A 22,626-nucleotide genomic window follows, 5' to 3' on the forward strand; every position below is an offset into this window, starting at 1 on the left:
TTTCATGACACTAAAACCCAGATACGACATGATCTCGTTAAGAGAGATTCATTACAGCTCTCCAAAACCTTTGACTTAAAACATTAAAGATGGTTTATTTCAACTTCCTTCTATAGAAATAATTGACATCCAGAAAGAAGAGATAAACAATTTGCCAGAATTACATTTTTTGAAAGTAGTAGGAATACTTTCTGCAAAATCTCTTTAAATCATAAAGCACTGCACTATAGCACTGTCCTCCCGTTGTTCATCGATTTGCTCAAGAGGTACCAGTAACGTCGCACAACAAACTGTGAGACTTGTTGCTACTGTTTTTGGCATATTGAATATGTCATGGGGAGCTTGCCAGGCTTTGCTGTGCAGGTGAGATATTCTCAGTAGCTTGCCAGGCTCTCAGAGAGGGGTGGAGGAATGGAACTCGGGTCGGCCATGTCAGCCGCGTGCAAGACAAACACCTTACTTGCTGTGCTATCGCCAGGCTGGAAATCATGAAAAAAAATTAAGAAGGCTTGAAAGACTGGAGCAATAGCACAGCAGGTTGGGTGCTTGCTTTGCATGTGGTCAACCCAAGTTGGACCCCCAGTGTCCCATATGGTCACAAGAGAACTGCCAGAAGTAGTTCCTGAGTTCAGAGCCAGGAGTGACCCGTGAGGACTTCTGCATGTGGCCCAAACAACAAATAAAAAGGCTTGATAGAATATAGAATATTATCATGTACTAGCCTGGCAAGCTCCCCCTGGCGTATTCAATATGCCAAAAACAGTAACAAGTCTCAAGATGGAGACGTTATTGGTGCCCGCTTGAGCAAATCGATGAACAATAGAAGGACAGTGCTATTATACTCTATAAAATAAAATGTGGCAACTTCAAAGCACAAAGTAGACATAATTACCTTGTTAGATCAAAATGTAGTATATAGACAAAAGAGAGAGCACAGGGGATAAGAGATTCAATAAGGTCCCCAAGCCTACCCAGAGACCCCTGAGCATGAAGTGTGGAGCAAGCCATGAGCACTGCCAAGTATAACTCCACAACAAACTAACAAAATAACAACAAAAACCCTAAAATGTAATATCTGTGTGCTATGTCAACGTACTTCTGTGATCAGTAACTATGTAAATATAGCATCAGCAATATTTGCAAAAAACAATAAAAATAAAGAATAAACCTAGAATGTTTTTGGGTTTTTGAGCCACATCCAGCAGTGCTCAGAGCTTACTCTTAGCTCTGTGCTCAGGTATCACACCTGGCAGGGACAGAACCTGAGTTGGCTGCACACAAGACAAGCACCTTACCCACTGTTCTTCACACAAAATCACAAATCATCCTGTTAATCGTCGATTGCCTCGAGCAGGCCCCAGTAACGTCTCCTTCATCCTAGCCCTGAGATTATATTCAAGGCTCTTTAGGAGAATGAGACTCACTGTTCTTCAGTGATAGTTTATTTGAGTTGAAAGCAGAGATTTTTAACTATCTTAGTCCACAATTAGCTACCACAAAAGTGGTAAGAAGATGTGGAAAATTAGGCCAGCACAAAGTGCAATTCTGACTTTAAAGTATACCTATATGCCTCTATTCATTTTTATAGAGAAATTTGGGCACTTGAAATATATAGTATTTTGGGGCCGGAGAGATAGCACAGCGGGTAGGGCGTTTGCCTTGCACGCAGCTGACCCGGGTTTGATTCCCAGCATCCCATATGGTCCCCTGAGCACAGCCAGGAGTAACTCCTGAGTGCAGAGCCAGGAGTAACCCCTGTGCATCGCCGGGTGTGACACACACAAAAAAGCAAAATATAGTATAGTTCTTAGGTCTTCATATATAAATTGTGGAGTGTTTGAATCTCAAAAAATTCTGCTAAATAATTTTAATCCATCTTAACTTCCTATAGATCCACCATTCATGCCCTACAGCATAGGGATAGTAAATAAAAATAAGTTGGTATAATGCAACAAACTTCAAAAGAGTACATTCTTACAATCTGTACCTATAAACTCAAGTAATCAGGAACAATGTCAAGAGTACAGAAAACAGCATTAAGTTAGAGAAAGTAACATACACATATTTTTTTTAAATTTTATTGAATTACTGTGAGAAAGTTACAAGTTTTCATGTTTGGGTTACAATCACACAATGATCAAACACCTATCCCTCCACCAGTACACATTCCCCACCACCAATCTCCCCAGTATATCCCCCTTTCCCACCCTCCCCCTGCCTCCATGGCAGACAATATTCCCCAGACTCTCTACTTCTGGGCATTATGTTTTGCAATACAGACACTGAGAGGTCATCATGTTTGGTCCATTATCTACTTTTGGCACACATCTCCCATCCCGAATGATTCCTCCAGCCATCATTTTCTTAGTGATCCCTTCTCTATTCCATCTGCCTTCTCCTCTCCGCTCATGAGGCAGGCTTCCAGCTATGGGGCAATCCTCCTGGCCTATGCATCTACTATCCTTGGGTGTCAGCCTCATGTTAAGTAACAAACATATTAAACTTATAATTCCCAAGGACATGATCCTCTGTGTTGGACAAAGAGCATGTAAAAGTAAATACAGTCAGTTTATGGAAATATACTATATAGAATCTTTACTTTTTTGGAATGACAAAATTAAAACAATTGTCCTAAATTAGACATTAGTATGTAGCTGTGCCTTGCTAAACTTCACATCAAGTCTGAGAATAAAAGATTCATCCTGCTTTAAATGCAGTAGCTACAGGGTGCAGAACCACCAGCAGTTCAACAATACCCACAGGGCAAGTATATCAGCAGTCTGATTGTGCCTTCAGGTTTCCTGATGCCCCAAAAGTGCAACTGTGCCTTTGCCCATACCCAATAACTTGGACCAAGTTTACCAAGAAATTAAATGGCCAAGAGTTAGGTATGCGGGAGTCATGCCCACAAACCACCTCTGGCTCAGTCATACAAGCTCATTTATCAGCCTTGCTCCAGAGACCCATAAATAAATCTCAAGAGAGATTAAAAACTGCAATTAATCTCAGACCTGCGCAAGACTGAGAAGACCAGGGTAGAATGGAGGGTAGGCAGGTTTCCCTGTGCCTGCCCAAGTAGGGCCCCCAGCAGCCACTTGCTCCCACAATCCAAAATCACCACCATGCCCCAGCCAGACTCCACCATCTTGGGACAGACCTCACCTAGATATAATCTGCTGAAAATTCAGGTATGCAGGTTTTGTGACTGAAATCCTTAGGCTTTCTCAAGATCATGATGGGCTACACCTCCACCCACCTCCCTGTACCTCTGGAAGCCTCAGCAGTCATGTCCACACCCCTAAGCTGCCACCCAGTTAAAAAAGCTACTCAAGACTTACCTTCCTGATAACAATACTGAATACCCTGATTGTTTACTTCTTAGTACCTGTACTGCAAACCATAATGCACAAAAGAAGAGAAAGAGAGAGAGAAAAGAAAAGTGCCTGCCATACAGGCAGGCTGTGGGGACTTGGGGGGGTGGTGGGAGAGAAATGGGGGACATGGGTGGTGGGAAATGTACATTGGTGGAAGAATAGGGTGTTGTATCATTGTATGACTGAAACCCAGTCATGAGCAGTTTTGTAATGGTCTGTGTCACAGATAATCAATAAAAAAATTTTTAATAAAATAAATGCAGTAAATAGCCCATATGGCACTTTTGTATGATTTAGAAAAAGTGGCCCCAGAAGACACAATCTTTTGACTTGGTACACCATGTGATTAACTGAGAAGATTTTTTGGTATTACACAATTGAATAGGGTGTAGACAGACATAGTGACTTTGTTCTCTATTATACATACACTTTACTAAAGTTTAAAATGTCAATGTTGGGGCCAGAGTGATAACACAACATGCAACTAACGCTGGTTCGGTCCCTGGCACCCCATATGGTCCCCAGAGTCTGTCAGGAGTGGTACCTGAGCAGAGACAGGAGTAAACACTGAGCACTGTCAGGTGTGGCCAAATACCAAAAAAAGTCAGTGCACAGTCTATTTAAGTTCTTGCTTTCTACATACAAATCTTCCTAAACAGCATAATATATTACTTAATATTCAGAATTTTATGAGTGCTTTTGAAGCATATGAAAAAATAACTAGTCAGCTTACACTCCCATACATAAAACAAAAGGAGAAAATGTCAATAGTCCATCCTCAACGATTTTCAATTATCTCCCATTTTGAGGAAAATTAACCATTTGATTAAGTCTCTAAAAGATCATCCTAGAAGGTGAGATGGATTATTAGAGACTGGAGATAGATTACTAGTCAACACCTAGGCGAGTCCACAAAAATTCAAGAAATTGTGTTTTTACCTAGCAAAATTAACAGCACTAAAATTTTCTTTGGAAAATAGTGGCTCATCTAGTCTTTAGCAAAAACAGTTGGAGTCTGGGCAACCTAGATTAATCCAGAAAACAAAGACTCTCGTCAAGTATCAAATTGGTATTTGTATTGAAAGAATGATATCAATATGAATTTAGTTGTGTCTATATGTGTATTAAGAGTTAAACAGTGGCCAAAGCAAAAATACAAGTATTTAGGCATTTGCAATGTGCACAGCCAACTTGGGTTCAATCCCTGGTATGCCTGATGGTTCCAAGCTCACCAGGAGTGATTCCTGAACACAGAGCCAGAAGTAACCCTGAGTTATCACCGGATGTGATCCCAAAACCTAAAAAAAGAGATAAACAAACCCTTTGTACAGAGAACATATTTTCTTCACCCAACTATCTACATTTCCTTAAAAGAAAAATTCTTATGGTCCACGTCAGTTCAGAAATTCCACAATTAAGAATAAGTGATCAACCAGTAATTAAAGTGAAGAGTCTTAATTCTCTCTCTTGGTGGCAGGAGGTGTTGGGGCCAAAGATGGTGCTGGGACTGATCAGAGTAAGCCTTTGAGCTAGACAAGTACCCTAACCACTGTGGCATCTCTGTAGCCCTGGTCTACTGTTTTTAAGGCACATAGTAACTGCCCCCAAGAAGTCTATTCATACTTGTATAAACAACCGTCTGACATTTTAAACTTTTTTAAAACTTTGCTATCTTTTAACAAAAACAGAGGTCATATCTGTGGGTGCCTCAGAGTTGGGTTCAGGGTCATGAGATGCCGGGGACTGAACTCAGGACCTCACACAGGCTAGGCATGTAGCCCATCACTTAAGCTATTTCACCAGCTCTAGTCAACCCTTCCGGAAGCTTCCACCAAATTAAGGACAGAAGTGCAATACTTAGAGATTATGTTCTTTGGTATTAAATAACTTTGGATAATTTACCATGCAGGTTTATTTCAGGAGTTGAGTGGCATGTACATAAATTAGGATCATACTAAATAACATTTTTTAGGTAATTGGTGATATTTGATTATGAACTCAGTATAGTTCTTGGTAGCAAAAAAAATGTTCATTTTGTTTATTTGAGTCCTCCAAAGCAGTTCTCAGGAAGCCCAGGGGCTACCTATCAGTTGGTCAAAGAAGCCTGAAGTTCAATGCAAGGGGCAACGAATGCAGGGTTCCACAGGTCCATAGGTTCTGGGAGCCTCCAGGGCAATACCCAGCAGCACTCTCTGGACTCCAAAATTGCACTCCACAATGATCAGGGGAGTATATGGCACTGGAAATCAAACCTTGTCTTAGGGAATGCTAGGCATATACACCAACCACTATCACATAGCCATATTAAGAGATCGCACTGCACTGTAGCACTGTCCTCCCGTCTTTTATCGATTTACTCCAGCGAGCACCAGTAACGTCTCCATTGTGAGACTTGTTGTTGCTGTTTTTGTTATAATGAATACAATATGGGGAGCTTGCCAGGTTCTGTCACACGGGAGGGATGCTCTCGGTAGCTTGCCATGCTCTCCGATAAGGACAAAAGAATAGAACCCATGTGAGTTGCATGCGAGGCAAACATCCTACCCGCTGTGCTATCGTTCCAGCCTGTTGGATCACTAAGTATAAGAAATCTTAGAGGATGGAGGTGGAGAGATAGTACCAAAGGTAAGGTGCTTATCTTGCATACAGCAGACTCGGGTTCAATCCCTGGCACCCCATATGGTCCCCGAGCACTGCCAGGAGTAATTCCTGAGTGCAGAACAGGGCAAGGAGGATGCCCTGAGCATCTTCAGGTATGTCCTCCCCACACACAAAAGAAAACAAAAAACCCCAAAGAAATCTTGAAGAAATAACATACTTGCTAGCCCCCAACCCAAAGGTGTACTATTCAGAATATAAGTAGAGCTACTAATTTTAAATATGCAACAATGGGGACCAGAGAGATATTACAGCAGGTAAGGGACTTGCCTTACATAGTCAACCAGATTCCATCCCAGGCAATTTATGTGTACCCCAAATACCACCAGAAAAATTTGGCGAAATGTGCAAATGCATAAAAATGTCTATGAGTACTATTTTTCAATTTTCTGTTATGTACAGTACACTTTAAGGCCATCTGATAAAGAATGTGATTTTACTTCTATGATGTGTTACTACTACCATACTACTTATGGTTGGAATGAAATCTAGGTGTATAACAATTATAATTATTCCAAAAAAGAAGAGAGAGGGAGTGATGGAGAGAGAGGAGAGAGGAGGGAGAGGAGAGAAAGAGGGAAGAGGGAGAGAAAGAGAAAGACATAGGGGAAGAGAGAGGGAGAGAGGGAAAGGGAAACAGAGGAGGTTAAATGACTAGTAACTGAATTCAGGGTCCCCAAGCATAACTCAGACTACAGCTAAGTTCTACAATACAAATGGTAGCTTTTAAATTTTCTCTAATTTAAATTTTACAGCACAGCATTTTAGTACCCTGATCTTCCTATAAACCAACAATAAGCTACCTGACAAAGAATGTCATAGATGTCAAATAAAAATTTTTAACAGAAAACTAAATATAATTAGTTAGCGACATACTTTTTAAAATAAAATTACTATGATAAACATTAAATTCATACCCTACATCAATTCAACATCATACATTATTAGTAAAAGAAAAGTATGCAGAATATCCCAAATACAAATGTAATTGGTGAAAATAGGAGATCATCCAATATATAATAAACCCTTTGCTGCCCTTTATACAAATATGTTATAGATATCATAATGCAAGAAAGTACTTAAACCCTCCAATAACAATCACTTTTGTTTAAGGTTATATAAGGAGTTAACAATAAGACACTGTTATGTGTATAGCATCCATTTCATTCCAATTTATTACTATGTTTTGCTTGGTTTGATTTTGGTTTGGGGCCACACCCAGCAGTGCTCAGGACATACTCATGGCTCTATGCTCAGACATCACTCCTGGCATTGTTCAGGGAACCACTTACAATGCCAGATATTGAAGGCAAGTAATGGCGTTCAAGGCAAGGGCTTTAGCCGCTATACTATCTCTTGCTTAGGCCCCCTCATTACTGAGTGTTATCGTCTTAAAAATGGGTCAATACAGAGTCACAAATAACAATAAAAAATTAAACCAGGGGGGCTGGAGCAATAGCACAGCGGGTAAGGTGTTTGCTTTGCACGCAGCCGACCTGAGTTCGATTCCCAGCATCCCATATGGTTCCCCTGAGCGCTGCCAGGATTAATTTCTGAGTGCAGAGCCAGGAATAACCCCTGTGCATTGCCGGGTGTGACCCAAAAGGCAAAAAAAAAAAATTAAACCAGGGGGCGGAGCAATAGTACAATGGGTAGGGTATTTGCCTTGCATGAGGCTGATCTGGGTTGGATCCCCAGCATCCCCTATGGTCTCCTGAGCACCAGGAGTGATTCCTGAGTGCAGAGCCAGGAGTAACCCCTGAGCATCACTGGGTATGACCCAAAGGTCAAAACAAAATTAATCCAAAATGAAATGTGTACTGTATCTGATATGTTTCTGGCAGTGTTCACCATTGTTTCATTTATTTATCTGGCAAAAAGGGGTCAGTCCGCAAGTAGAAACAGTTTCAGAATCTCTAATCTAGAACACCATGTGAAGCAAACCAAGGAGTCATTTTTTTCCCAACTAGCAGACATTAATCAAAGGGCTCATACTTTCCAACTAGCAGACATTAATCAAAGGGCTTATACTTTGGTCTGGTGGTAAATGGCTCATCAGAGATCACAAGAAATCTTGAAAAAACAGATGCTGGAAACCAGATCCCCCTGGTCTTTCATTCAGTATTCTTTTGCCAACAACCTCAAGTCTCCTACAAAAATGAGAAAATATTACTTGAGTCATCAGTTTGGGTTCTAGTCCTCTGCATGGGAGTTCAGGCTTTGACATCATTAAGAATCCAAAAAAGCAAAGAGGAAAAGGAGTTTTCCCAGCCAAGACGTTTAATTTCAAAATTAGGTGAAAATCCACATGAAAAGTAAATATAAGTTCATTTGATGAAATATATATCAGATACATGGGAAAGTCACAAAAAATTAAGTTTTCCTCAGAGAGTCTCTTTCCAACAACACTTTGAAAATTTCTGGCCTTTATAAAAGAATCTCAGCTAACAATCATTTACACGCCAAGAAGATATTTAAGAATAGGCATAGTGGGGCTGGAGCGACAGCCCATCAGGTAGGGCGTTTGTCTTGCATGCGGCTGATCTGGGTTCAATTCCCAGCATCCCATACAGTCCCCTGAGCACCGCCAGGAGTGATTCCTGAGTGCAGAGCCAGGAGTAACCCCTGTGCATAGCCGGGTGTGACCCAAAAAGCAAAAAACAAAAATCAATAGGCATAAATGGGACCCTTGCCCAAAGGACTCTGAAATATATGTAGACAGAATATCAATACCCAGACTCATGACAGCAATGCAGGAGCAATTACTTCATTAAGATAAGAAGGTTTAATGAAATGAGAGAATGTGGAGGCAATAATTGAACTGTGAGAGAGTGATATTTATAAAGAAGAAACAGGGTGGGCATTTCTGATTTGGTGGAGTTGTTTGTAGAAGGCGGCGGAAGGAGAAGGAATGGAATGAAATGAAAGAAACTGCATTAGAAACTGATAGATGTGCCTAGTTAGTGGATGACCTAGTAAATAAATGGGTAGATGAACTACAATTAGAACTTGGGTCTCTAATTCTAAACATCAAACTCCTTTATGGCATTCTGCTTTCACTAACTGATCTTCTTGCCTCTATTCTGGATTATGTCTCCAAGAAATTCTCCTCTATAATTAAGTTTCTTTCTGTAATGCATTTCTAATCAAGACTGTCTCTGGTTCTAATCTCTTTCCTAGACTACTCTGATTTCTATAGAAGCTGAATCTCTAACACAAGGCACAAACACACATCAATGATTCAGACCTACCTTACCTACACTTTTCCTCAATTGTACATATATCTATGTAGTTGACATGCTCCCATCTCTACACTCCTATTTATTGTTCACTCTAAAATGCATCGTGCTCCCTTTCTTCAATTAATACCTTGCTCATAAATTGTTGGAATCATTGTTGTTAAGTCTTTCTTTACTGCACAGAAGGATCCAAAATTTACCATGATGACTTTTACAGTTCTCTCCCATACAGAATCCTGTATTTCCTTATCACACAGCTCTTTAATTATTAGCTCTCTTCAGTTGACTGCTTCATTTGTTACTAACCTGGTACTACTGGCTAAAGAACCAAAGGCTTCTGAAAAGGAAAACAAAGTCAAACGTAAAATTATGCCAGAAAATAAAGAAAAGTACAGCACTGTACTGTGTAGGGGATGTTAGTTGTCCTTAACACTAAACTCTCTTAATGAGTAATACCCATGACAGCATCAAGTAAGACAATTAAAAATAAATACTCATGACTTTTTAAAAGACATAGTCTAAATGCTTTTGAAATAAATATGGAGAAATAACCCTTCCCTCCAAGCAATCAAAGCATTCCTAATACAAACAATTATGAGGCGTCTCTTTCCCCAACATTAAATTATACTATAAGATCACTGTACTCAAAACAGAGTTGTACTGAAATAAGGACAGACACTGACCAACAGACTAGAAATCAGAGATCAGAGACAGATTTCTATGTATATACTCAGCTAGTCTTCAATAAATGAGCAAAGAGCATGAAGGGAGCAAGGAAAGTCTCTTCAACAAATGTTACTGGGAAAACTAGTATTATATGGAAGAAAAATAAATTTGGACTCTATCTCACATCATCAAACAAAAATCAACTCAAAATGGATTAAAAGACCTTGATATTAGTGCTAAATTCTTAAATTATACTTTGAAAACATAGGCAGAAGTTTTCATAACATTGAATCTAGAAGTGTCTTCAATTATTTGAATTCTACTTGCCAAGCCAACAGAAGGAAAAATAAAATGGGACTATATCAACTTACGAAGCTTTTCACTGGAAAAAAAAGAGCAGTGACCAAAATTAGAAGAAACACCATAGATTGGGAAAATATTTGCCCCATCACTCATGTGCTAAGGGGTTAATGTCTAAGAAATATAAAGCACTCTATAAAACAAGAAGGAAAAAACAACAGCCTCATCAAAAAATGGGGAGAACAGATGAATAGAAACTTCCTTAAAGACACACAAATCGCCAATAGGTAATTGAAAAACATATTTTTTAACACTTATCAACAAGGAAGTAAGTTAAAACAGCAATGACATATCGCCTGACAGACACACCGTGAGACTGGCCACACATCATAAAAAGCAAAAGCAATGAGTATTGGCATGGAAATAGGAAAAATGAAATGCTCATCTACTGTTGGTTTAAATGTTGACTGGTTCAACCTTTCTGGAAAGCAATAGGAACTCTTCTCAAAAAATAAAGCATTGATCTCTTGTACTCAGTGTTGTTGAACACAGTGGGTAAGGCATTTGTCTTGCACAGGACCAACCCGGTCAGCCCAGGTTCAATTCCTCTGCCCCTCTCGGGGAGCACGGCAAGCTACTGAGAGTATCTCGCCCGCACGGCAAAGCCTGGCAAGCTACCCATGACGTATTTGATATGCCAAACACAGTAACAAAAAGCCTCACAATGGAGACGTTACTGGGCCCGCCCGAGCAAATCAATGAACAACGGAGTGCAGTGTTACAGTGCTACTTTATTTATACCTGGTCGAGGAAAGATGTCACTGGTAGTAGGATTGACACTGGAATACATACAGTATGTATTCTAAGACTCAACTATGAAGAACTTTGAAAATCATGGCGATAATCTTTCCAATAAAACTAAATATACATAGGCTTATGTACAATAAAAGAAAACTACACATCAAACTTCCACATGATTTACAAATTCCACTTCTTGGCATCTACTCCAAGGGCTCAAAACCCCTATTCTGAAGACATTAGTGCACCGATGTTCAATGAGGCACTGTTGCAATAGCTGCAATCTGAAAATAACCCGTGTACAGGAACAGAAAACTGGATCTCTGGCCTTGTACTACAATTTCCTTATCCAGTTGTAATACAAGGCCAGAGAGATATAGTACAGGGAGTAAGGCACTTCCTTGCATGTGGCCTAATGGGGCCTAATCCCTGGCACTCCATGTGGTCCCACAAGCTCTGCTAGTAGTGATCCCTGAATTAAGAGTAAGCCCAGCACATCACCAGGTTTGGCCCAAAAACAAAAAATAAATAAAATAAACTGTAGTACATATACACCATGGAATATGAGTCAGCTATCAGAAAAGATGAAATCATGCAATGTGCTGCTATGGAACTAGATCTGGAAAGTATGTTGAGTAAAGAAAGTCAAGATGGGGCCGAAAAGATCAGGCAGGGTGCTTGCCTTGCACATGGTCAACCAGGGTTGGATTCCCCAGCACCCCATATGGTACCACCAGGAATGATCCCTGAGCATAAAACCAGGAGTAAGTCCTGAGCACTAACAAGTATGGCCCAAAAACAGAAAAAGAGAGGGACAGACACAGAATGAGCTCTCATATAGTAGGACATAAAGAAACATATCACGGAAATTGCAATTGAGGAAAGGTCAACAGGGCCTGAGAACTGCTCTATAGAATTGAGCTTACTATGCGGGAGGGAGAAGGAAATCCTCTGGGGGAGGGTGTGATGTTAAAACACTGCATGCATTAACAGTATTATAAATAACTGGTGCTTAAATTTTTAGAGCGCTTTTAAATTTCATACAATTTCTGGACTTTAGGAATCCTATTCCCTACAATCACCTACACAATTCTTATTACCATATGGCTCTTGCTTAGAACCCAGCACTCCAATTCCTCACACACAATTAAAGAGGAGTACAGTGATTATTAGCAATTTCTAAAATTTACAAATCTGATTCACTACAATCATTGACACAATTTCTATTACAATATGGCTCTCACTTATAACTACACACAACTCCACACAAAACTAAAAACTATTAGAGTGATTAACAACATCATACTCAAAAAACAAAATTTGGTCTAGTAAAGATTTATTTCACCAATAATAGCTTAAGCTAAGAATTTTATCATAAACATCTTAGAAGAAAATGTTGAACACTTGAATGAGGCAACTCAAAAGATGAAAAGAAAACTTACTAAAAAAGTTTACCAAGTCTTTTTCTTTCAATGTACCTGCTTAAAATGTACCATAAATGTCTTCTAAATTTTGTTATTACATTCTCTACATGCAAAATAATATATGGCTCTAAAGTTATGTTTTTACAAATCTCCCGATAATATTTAACAACATCATAGAATCAAATACATGTCCCACTGTAGCAAGCTATGTTCAAGACATGTTGGCTAGGAACTAAAAATGATAGTATCTCTAGGAACTAAGAATGATACTATCTCAAACTATCTTGTTACCTTGTCAAAGTAAGTATAACATAAAAAATGAAATAGGACAAATGGTCAAAGGAAAAGGAAGGCAAGTTTTCTATCTAATAATTGAAGTGTGGTTACTAACAGAGGAAGATAAGTGTTCGTTCTGGAGAACTTCATTCCTAAAAGTGGAAGGTTCCTGCTGGTTGTACCAAACTATTTATAGACAATATGAATTCATTTTTATTTTTGGTGAAACTTTTAATCATTGTTTAAACCATAGTTTTGTACTGAGTCATTCACAAGACAAAATAGAATCACTCTTGAACCGCAAACTGATAAATTTCAAAATCAAAACTTAAGTTTTTTATTGTGTTGCGGTTCAGTGATAGAAAACATAACTTTTTTTTAGTTTAATGGTGGCATAGTACCCTTAAGCCCTTTATCCTTTGGCCAGCATAGACAACTCACACATTCCTTGTGATGCAAATTCCTTGTAAACACTGGAATAGGCAAATCAAGAGAGCAAATTCTCAGTCTGCCTCAAATTCTGATGGGATTAAAGAAACTTTAAACTTGTTTTATTCCATTCCACCCTTCCCACTTAATGGAAGGTTCCAGTATTTCCTGAAACGATAGTGCTCTGACCCAATATGGACAAGTCCATAACTGAAACGCAGCTATTAGGCAAGAGAGAGTACTACAAGAACATATCAACCGGCAAGATGCCACAGAGGTCTTGTGCTGTGTCCTGGTCCCCCTTACTAAAATCAAGTTGCTGCTTAAAACTGAAAACTAATCAAGCAACCTGTGGCTTGTACTTCAGATGTAGACCTTCTGAGAGAACTATTTGCAGGCCAGGGTAAGTTACATAGCTCAGGCTTCACAGGAGAGGGGGACTCGCTGAAGTTAAAGATGAAAACTTTTTCCCCTCTTACTACCCAAATTAGAAACCTTAGAACGTTCACAAATAAGAAAATTGACTCCCAAAAGGGGAACCTTTGCCACTGATTAGCTGAAGAAACTCCAGAATTTCCCAATCGAATACCCAGGCCCCATTGATCTCATGAGTCCGTCCCTTAAGTCAGCGGCAGGGAAAGGATCGCTACCACTGGTTCACAAAACATGTGCTGTCGGCTTCCAGCTTCACCAATCCACTAAGGAAGTACTGTAATATTGCCTGTTCTACACACACACACACACACACACACACACACACACACACACACACACACACGACAGTTGGTGATTCCTCACCCAGTCTCGGACTCCCACGCTCCCCTCCACCCCCAACTCTTGCAAAGAAATGTTACTTGGAAGAGCACATGGAGAGAAGCTTCGGGGCGGAAGGGTGGGGAGGCGGGGAACACACGTAGGCGACTCTTCCTAAGATTTCGGGGAAAGTAAAAAGACGGGGAGAACCCCCTGCCGAGGGGGGGCCTGTTTTTGTTCCTCCGATTTCAATGTCGGTGGATGGGCTCCCAGGTAGGAGAACGGCTAAGGAGAGCTGCGATCCCTTAGCCGGCAAACCCCGGCCACTGACAGGGGTGGGAAGAGAATGAAATTGCATTGCTCAAAGGTCGGGGCGCACAAGTTAGACAAACAACAAACGCTCCGGGCCGCTGGGGGTCTCCCCAAGTTGAGTTGGGGGGTCCTTCTCCGGCCGGCCCGGCCCCCGGCCCCGCGAAGGGAACGAGAGAGGGATGGAGGGGGAAAAGGGGCGCCCTTCCGCTCCCACGCCATCTCCCCGCCTCGGCCTGGCTGGCTTCTCCCGCGGCTCCCGGGGAGGGGCCGCGGCTCGCGGAGCACTCGCCGTCCCCGAGGCCGCCGCGGGTGGCGGGAGCACTCACCAGTTTGGGTTTGTTTTTCGTTTCCTCTTCGTTGACGGCCCGGGCGCCCAGGCTCCGCTTGTTGCTCCGGCCCCCTCCGGGCTCCTCGCCGCCGCTGCCGCCCGCTCCCGACGCCGCCGCGCCGGGCTGCTCCATCGCTCCCAGGCCCCGTCACCTGTGCCCGGTTACCTCCCGTCGGCTGAGGCAGCGCCCCCCCCGGGGCGACCCCCTGACAATCGGCGCCGAGCCGTCAGCACCGCCTTCCCGTGTGGAACGATTCTCGTCCCGTGCAGCCGCGGATATGGGGCCCGCGGAGCTGCCGGCTGCGAGTCACTCCCAAGGCGACACGCCGTCGCACTCCTCCGGGACAAGCCCGGCCCCTCCGTGGCTACAATGATCCCGCTCGCCGCCGCCCTCAGGGCGGTGTTTAGGGTGGAGGAAAAGTTGGTGCCTATCACTTTAAGAAGGCCTCCGCACACGTGATTCCCCGAAGTGCCGGCAGCTAGCAGCGCGCCCGCCCGCCCGCCCGGGCGCTGAAAGCCGCTTCCTACTCCGGGTGCCAAGGGAGCACAGCTACTGAGCATGCCCGGCGCTGTCAGCCAGAGGCTCAGAAGAGGACTTTAAGCCGGGCTTAGTCACCCGTTTCACTTCCTGAGCGCCCCGTGAAATCGGAGGGAACTAGAGCTGAGACAGAGGGCGGCCCATTTGAGAGTCGGGGAAACTAAGTCCAGGGAGGATGCACATGCAAGTTTCCGTGGCTGGCCTCGGCGAGCAGCAGCTTCAGTACTGTAGGCCAGAAAGAACAACTTTTCCCCAGCATAGAACCGACTTTGCTAGGGTAGTATGGTCCGGCTTCCCTCCAAGGGAAGGGAAAATCACCACGCAGAATGCTGACTAACTGCCTTAACCGACTGTGTGTTCAAAGTGGAAAGGTGATTCCACTTTCTGTTGCGGTGATTGCGTTATGACCCAAGAAGTACTGACGTTCCTTTATTCCCTTGTTGTTGAATAGTAAGTAGACGCACATGCCCAACTTTAGTCTCAAGGAACTGTTAGGCTCTTTAACCAAAGCACTTAGATAAAACTACCAACTGGATTGCGTGCTATTTTCAGTTCCCTGAACTAATTTAGGATTATTGAGAGGGGTGCAAAAGATCATGTGGGTCAGAGCTTTGTTTAAAATGTAAATCTCAAGACAAATACAACGAGTTTCTATGCTACTACCTCAGCAGTAAGGCATCACAGATATTGTTACAATTTACCCCAAGTCGAGGAAAAATCTCAACCTGTATTTCTTCCACCCTTTTAAAACAAAATCCTTTGAAAATCATGTTCAAACTGAAAGCATTAGAGGCGTAGGATAGGATTTGAATGAAGTACCTTCATCTATTGAGTGCATATGCTAGAGAAGCTACCTAAAACGTAAACTCAGATTCAAATTCTCTAAATATGTCCATATCCCTGTTACTGAGATTTATTTAGTCCATGACTCCTTTTGTCATTCTCCCCTTCTACCTAAATTCTGCTATGCTGGATCCAATTTGTATCTGCACATTTTATGGAAGTGCACTAGGATGGATTTGATCATGCTTTCATCTGAGGAGGCCATAAACTTAGAACACGAAATTTTAAACAATAGATAATGTGAAAATAGTTTTAATCGTAGCTTTGTCACTATCATTAACTTTCTTTTTAATCATGCACATATGAATTCTCTGCTCTGAAGATGGTAGACTGACTACAAAACAACAGTAGAAAAGAGGAAATACATACTCCCAGTCGGGGTGAATACGAAACACTTAAATAATTTGGCTTGGTTGAAATTCCTATCCACCTTTAAATTTGATAAATTCTTAAAAATTCACTCAATATATTCACACACGGTAAACATATATGATTTAAATTACTTGAATTTCTTACCCCCCTTTTTAAAAAAAGATGAGTGAAATTTGATGCTGCAGAAAGACACAATCTGTGAGCCACCGTTCCCATGTAATCATTCTTTGAGAGATACGGGTGTGGACTATCATTGAAGGTCCTCCAAATTCCAACAGTGTCAACAGTTTGGTAGATGTTTATTGAGTTTCTTATGTTCAAAGTATGGTAACATAAACCATACTATTGTGGCTTATGTTACCATCGCTGCCCTTTAGAAACTTAGTCAAGAGGTTTTTGTCCATGAGATAACATTATTAATAGTACTGTAAACCACATAATCTCAATCAATTAAAAAAAGTATAGTAAAACTTAGACTAGGATCAACCTGATAGTACAGCGCATAGGGCATTTCATTCATATACAGCTGACCTGGGTTCACTCCAAGCCCTTGTACCACAGATGGTCCCCTAGTCCCCACCAGGAGTGATCCATGAACACAGCCAAGAGCACTGCTGGGTATGGCCCAGCAAAAAAAAAAAGTCTATGGGGTGTACTTAGGGTTTACTCCTGGCTCTGCACTCTGAACTGCTTATCAATACAACAGACATTGAACAAGAAGCACCCACTTGAGTGTCACAAACTCCAAGACACCTTTTCGAAGAGAATGATGTTTGAGTCAAGTCTTGAGGGTCTAATCAAAATATTCGTTGATAATTTGTTAGGTACTGTGCTGAGAATTATGAGTACAGTGGTGAAAAAATAGATATGTTGTGCTATCATAGGGCTTTTCAGGCTCTAAGGAAATATATTAAAGTACACATTAAAACAGTATTGAGAGGCCGGAAAGATAGTACAGCAGGTATGGGTAGAGCATTTGTTTTGCACACAGTCAACTGGGGTTTGATCCCCCGCCCCACCCCCACTCCCCATCCTATATGGTTCCCCTAACCTGCCAGGCATGATCTCAGCATGAGTTCTGAGCACTTGGAGTAAGCCCTCTGTACTGCTGGGTACCCCTCCCACATACAAAACAAAACAAAACAAAACAAAAAGAACCAAAAAAAAGTCTCCTGAGCAATTACAAAGTAAAGAAGAAAAGTGAAGTGTATCCCAAGCAAAGGAACTGAAAATAAGCATGAATAATATCCACACAGTTAAGAAGTTGGGGGCTATTGTAAAAGGAAGCAGCCGAATTTATAAGCGACTTCAAAATCAAAAAAGTTATTACTTGTAAGTGTCATCTGTATGGAATTAAAGCTGTGAGTATGTTGTCATGCAGAAGACTTCTGCTTAAAGAATGGAAGTAGAACTGAAAATGGGTTGGCGTTTTTTTATTTGAGTTTGAATTTCACTGTTTTCAGTGAAATATAAGCTACACTGAACTGGAGGTGTGTGGTTATTTCGGGGAGGGTCATTTTCTGTTTGTTTGGTTTTGTGTGGGTTTTGGAAGGGCCACCCCAGCTGTGCTCAATCCTGGCTGGGCACTCTGAAATCACTCTAGATGATTCAGTACAATATCCCTCCACCTCCACTCCCCAGGGCTCTCAACAGGTGAACCATTGTTGGCAGAGACATTTAGGACTGTTGTTAAGCACATCAACATTCAATAGGTATTTTAAGATCAAAGGCTGGGGTATTTTACATAACTCTCAGAAGGCATCCCTAAAATAGAGAGTGAAGTCCTGACAGTTTCCTCATTTATTGCTGCCTCAATATCTAAAAGACCCTAAGCCTTCTTATTCTATGCTTGCTGGGAGAAATTTGCAGTGGCAGATATGTGTCATCTATTCTATTGTTGCCTATTTTATTCTTTCCTGGGCGCATGTTTACAAACTCTTTGCATTCTAATACCTGAACTATCTTACTAAGGGGCATAGCCCATCCTGGGAGGGGTGTTTTAGCCTGAGGATTTCCCACAAATATCAACACCATCTTAATTCTTGATTTTTTTCAGCATTTTGTTTCAGCAAAATAAACAGCAGTTAAAAACAAACAAGTACCCAATCTTTAGGAATCAGGATTGTGGTCTACTTTAGAAGTTAGTACACTGAAGAACACTCAGTCAACTATTTATGAACCAGGTGCTTCACTGGGACTGATCTTACTACACCTACACTCCTTTAGTATAACTTTAACTTTCTTAGATACACAAAGAAACTGTGGATATCAAGCCTCCTACACCTATACTCCTTTAGTATAACTTTCTTAGATATACAAATAAACTGGTGGATATCAAGCCTCCTTTTTCTGATGCTGAAGAAGGAAACACCATCAGTTTTGATATCAAAAGTGTATATTAGACTAACTGACCTTGCAGACTCTACCTCTCATCAAATTAGCATCCAGTTAAATTTAAAAAACAGTCCAGAAAAAGAAAGACAGACGGTTGCTAGATTATACCTTAGTTAAAAGTGATAGTAATGCCAAGTATTACTTCAGAGACTTCTGATAATTCCGTAGTATGCCTTAAGTTTTCTACTTTTTTCTTCTGCTGAATTTTCAGATCTCAAGAATTTGCACCATTAAAAGGGAAGTTAAAGGAGACTTTTAAAAAGTTAAATTTAACCAAAAATAGCCACCATCAGAACCATGGAAAGGTATTTATGAATTAAATACCGTATGTTCTTATTCCTAAAAATGAACAAGTATTTATTATACTGGGACTAATACTAAATTATACAGATAATGTCTGCTAAAAATATCATAATTCTTCCTGTAGAATCACCTGTTTTTCAAAAATGTATTACAAATAACAGGACTTATGAGGAAAATATGGTTAAGTAGGAGCATTTAATCCAGTATAATTTATAACCAGAGTAGCAATAAAAACAATAACCATCCAAATCAAAACACTCACGTTGTTAAATCTCTGCTAACCTTTGCACTGGACTTCATAGTCAGAAATGCTTGTGACCTGCCTCTTTAATCCTCTAAGACTTTAATGACATTCACTTTTAAGAAATGCTATTTTTATGGAAATAAATATCTAACTGAGGAGTACTCAACTTTTAAAGATGTGGTGCATGGTCCTCTCAACCCTATTATTGGTACTCAAAACCTCACCAGATGATTAAATGTGCAAAACAATTTGAAGAAGCCACTAAACCAATAACAGTTAAAGGGACAGAGTGATGTGCAAGGTTTTCCTCTTAATAAAGTCTTCACATATTGCTAAGATTCTTTTTGTAGTTGTGATAAAGTTTGCTTGTGATCACTCCAAAACATAAAATGCTAAGGAAATTTACACAAACTAATTGGACTCCTATCTTAATTTGACATCGTTCTCCATCTTATCAGTCACTAGTATGTTATCCATACATAAGACACAAACTTAAACAAGAAAGTATAAAATCTCTTATATCTAAGCAATTAAAAAAAACTCCAAGCAAAAAGTTTGAAAATGTAAGAGAAAATTAGATGCCTAACTCATAGTTAATTGACTCTAAATTCAACACAATACTGTGAAGAGGTAAGATTACTCTAGCATGGAACAGAGAAATTTACAAGGAAGAGGAAAAGTTCAAATTGTTGCGCTATAGAGCATAAATAAGAATAAATGGGCAACATTAAAAAAGGAAAAATGAGCAAATTAAAAAAGGAAGGAAAATACGACATATGAAATAGCCTGGAAACAATACTACAAAGAGTAAGATTCAGTGGATCTTTACTGAAATGGTGAGATTATAGATATTGAATAATAGCCAGAAACATGATTATTCCCAAATAATTTTCCTACTATGTGAACAATTTGAATATAAGATATGGCCATAATGGCTAATAAGAATCTCTAGTAGAAATCCTATAAAATAAAGAAGTACTTTAAGGAGACAGTCTTCAGAATAACTTTGAACACTTATTCTCAAAGTTATTTTTCCTTCACTACAAAATTTTTTCCTAAATAAAACCATCCACAGAACCCCACTATATATAACAGCTAAAAATCTGGCTGACCCTTTTAAAGTCAGCAAGCACAGAAAGACTGTAGTTATTGCTCAGGTTCATGTGAATTTGCTCTGCTCCTCTGAGATGACCCTCTGATGTATCTCTGCTGAACTCCACTAAAACTAGACAAAAGTCATCCTGGAAAAATTTGTGAAGACTGAAACTAGAGTGGCCCAGAGGAAAAGAAGGAAAGGGCTGAATCCAAGAGACATTTAAAAAGAACAACTGTTCCTCTCCACAGATTACATACAGGAAACAAAGGAAAAGAAAAAGTAAACAATAATTACTGAAATGTTGTCCTAAGGAAATAAAACCTAGTGGTAAATTGGGAGATAGTATCTATACAGGTGCTTGACATTGGCAGGCACAGCCAGAACAAGGAAACCAGTGAGCAGAAACCAAAGAGGGTAATTAGTGCAAGCTAAGGAAAGCTAAGAAGGGCTGGTATTCAACAACAGGAAAAGACTGGACTGGCCAGTAAAGCAAAATTGTTGTATAACACTGCTGCAATAAGAAGACAACAGCTAGATGCTAAAGTTCAGCACAGGATATCCCCATATAGAGAACAGAATCCAGTCTGGTAGCAAGCAATTGACAGGTTAAAGTAAACGGATATACACAGCATGAATCAGGATTGATTTGGGATTAAGAAAATATATCAATTCCTTTTAAAAAAACAATCTGGCAAGGCAGTGCTAAACCAGGATTAAGAAATAGTATAAGGGTTAAGGCACTTCCCTTATATGGAAGCAGACCCCAATTTGATCCCTAGCTCCACATATGATGCCGTGAGTACTTCAAGGGTGACTTCTAAGCGCAGAGCTAGGAACAGCACTTGAGGACTACCAAGTGTGGCTCAAACCCTCCCCCACTACAGAAAAACTAGGCACCAGGCCTAAAAGAATCAGCATGTCATTAAATTAATGAAAAAGATGTAGACATAGGTGAATAAAATTGGCACCCAAGTCAATGGTTGAAGATCAGAAGATGACTAGAAGCAAATGATTAGGTTTTTTTTTTTTCATTTTGGGTAACACACCACGATGCTCAGGGGTTACTCCTGGCTCTGCACTCAGGAATTATTCCTGGAAGTGCTTGAGGTAGCATATGGGATGCTGGAGATTAAACACAGGTCTTCCGCGTTCAAGGCAAATGCCCTACCCGCTGTACTATTGTTCTGGCCCCACAGGTGATTAGTTTTGTGCTAAACTATGAACTACTGAGATACACCTTCTTGACACCTTGACATGGTCATCAATTTGTACTCTTTAAACCACAACCAGGTGTGAGTCATCAGAGGTACACAAAGACATCAATGCATTTTAAATCCTGAGTAGGAACAACGAAAGTGTACACGGCAAGGCCTAAGAGGGACCTGGAGAGATAGTACAGCAGATAGGGTGCTTGCCTTGGATGTACTTAACCTGGGTTCGAGTCTTGGCACCTTTTTTTTGCTTTTTTTTGGGGGGGTCACATCCGGCGATGCACAGGGGTTACTCCTGGCTCATGCACTCAGCAATTATTCCTGGCAGTGCTCGGGGGACCATATGGGATGCTGGGAATTGAACCTGGGTCGGCTGCGTGCAAGGCAAACGCCCTACCCACTGTGCTATCGCTCCAGCCCCGGGTCTTGGCACCTTTTATATGGTCCCCCAAGCCCCAACAGAAGTGATTCCTGAGTGTAGAGACAGGAGTAAGCTTTGACCAATGTTGGTTTGTGGTTCCACCCAGAGTAAAAGTAAAGGGGAAGGAGGAGAGGAGAGGAGAAGGGAGGGAAATGGGAGAGAGAGAAGGGGAGGGGAAGAGGGGGGAGAAGTGGAAAGGTGTGGAAAGAAGCAGCAAAAAGTAAGAGAAAAGAAAGGACCTGAGATACATCTACACTATGGAATACTATGCAGCCGTTAGAAGAGATGAAATTCCCATATAAGTGGATGGACATGGAGAGTATCATGATAAGTAAAATTAGTCAGAAAGAAAAGGTCAGACATAGAATGACCACTCATTTGTGGAATATAGAGCACCATTATATGAGACTAACACCAAAGGACAGTAGAAATAAGGGTCAGAAAGATCACACCATGGTTTGGAAGTCAGCACCATGTTCTGGGGGAAAAGGAATTTAGGACAGAGAGAAGACCACTAAGTTGATTGGAGGAATCACTCAGATTGGGAGATATGTGCTGAAAGTGGACCAAGGACCAAACACGATGGCCTCTTAGTATATGTACAGCAAGCCACAATGCCCAAAATTAGAGAGTAAGAAAGACTGTAC

General features: G+C 40.8%; 1 protein-coding gene across 4 annotated transcripts in view; it reads right to left on the reverse strand.

Annotated features, from left to right (window-relative positions):
* DIAPH2 (diaphanous related formin 2) overlaps positions 1 to 14,745 on the reverse strand; it is a 760,781-nt gene extending 746,036 nt beyond the window's left edge. For 2 of the 4 annotated variants that reach the window (XM_056124108.1, XM_056124106.1), the window contains exon 1: positions 14,556 to 14,742. In XM_056124108.1, the coding sequence (XP_055980083.1) occupies positions 14,556 to 14,690 (135 nt within the window). In that variant the 5' untranslated portion in view covers positions 14,691 to 14,742. Of the gene's footprint in view, positions 1 to 14,555 lie in introns of all 4 variants that reach the window. The other 2 variants (XM_056124107.1, XM_056124109.1) reach the window with 2 other exon arrangements.
* Positions 14,746 to 22,626: the final 7,881 nt, after the last annotated feature.

The sequence above is a fragment of the Sorex fumeus genome, unplaced genomic scaffold, assembly GCF_029834395.1.
Source record: "Sorex fumeus unplaced genomic scaffold, SorFum_2.1 ptg000050l, whole genome shotgun sequence".
Classification (NCBI taxonomy): Eukaryota; Metazoa; Chordata; class Mammalia; order Eulipotyphla; family Soricidae; genus Sorex; species Sorex fumeus.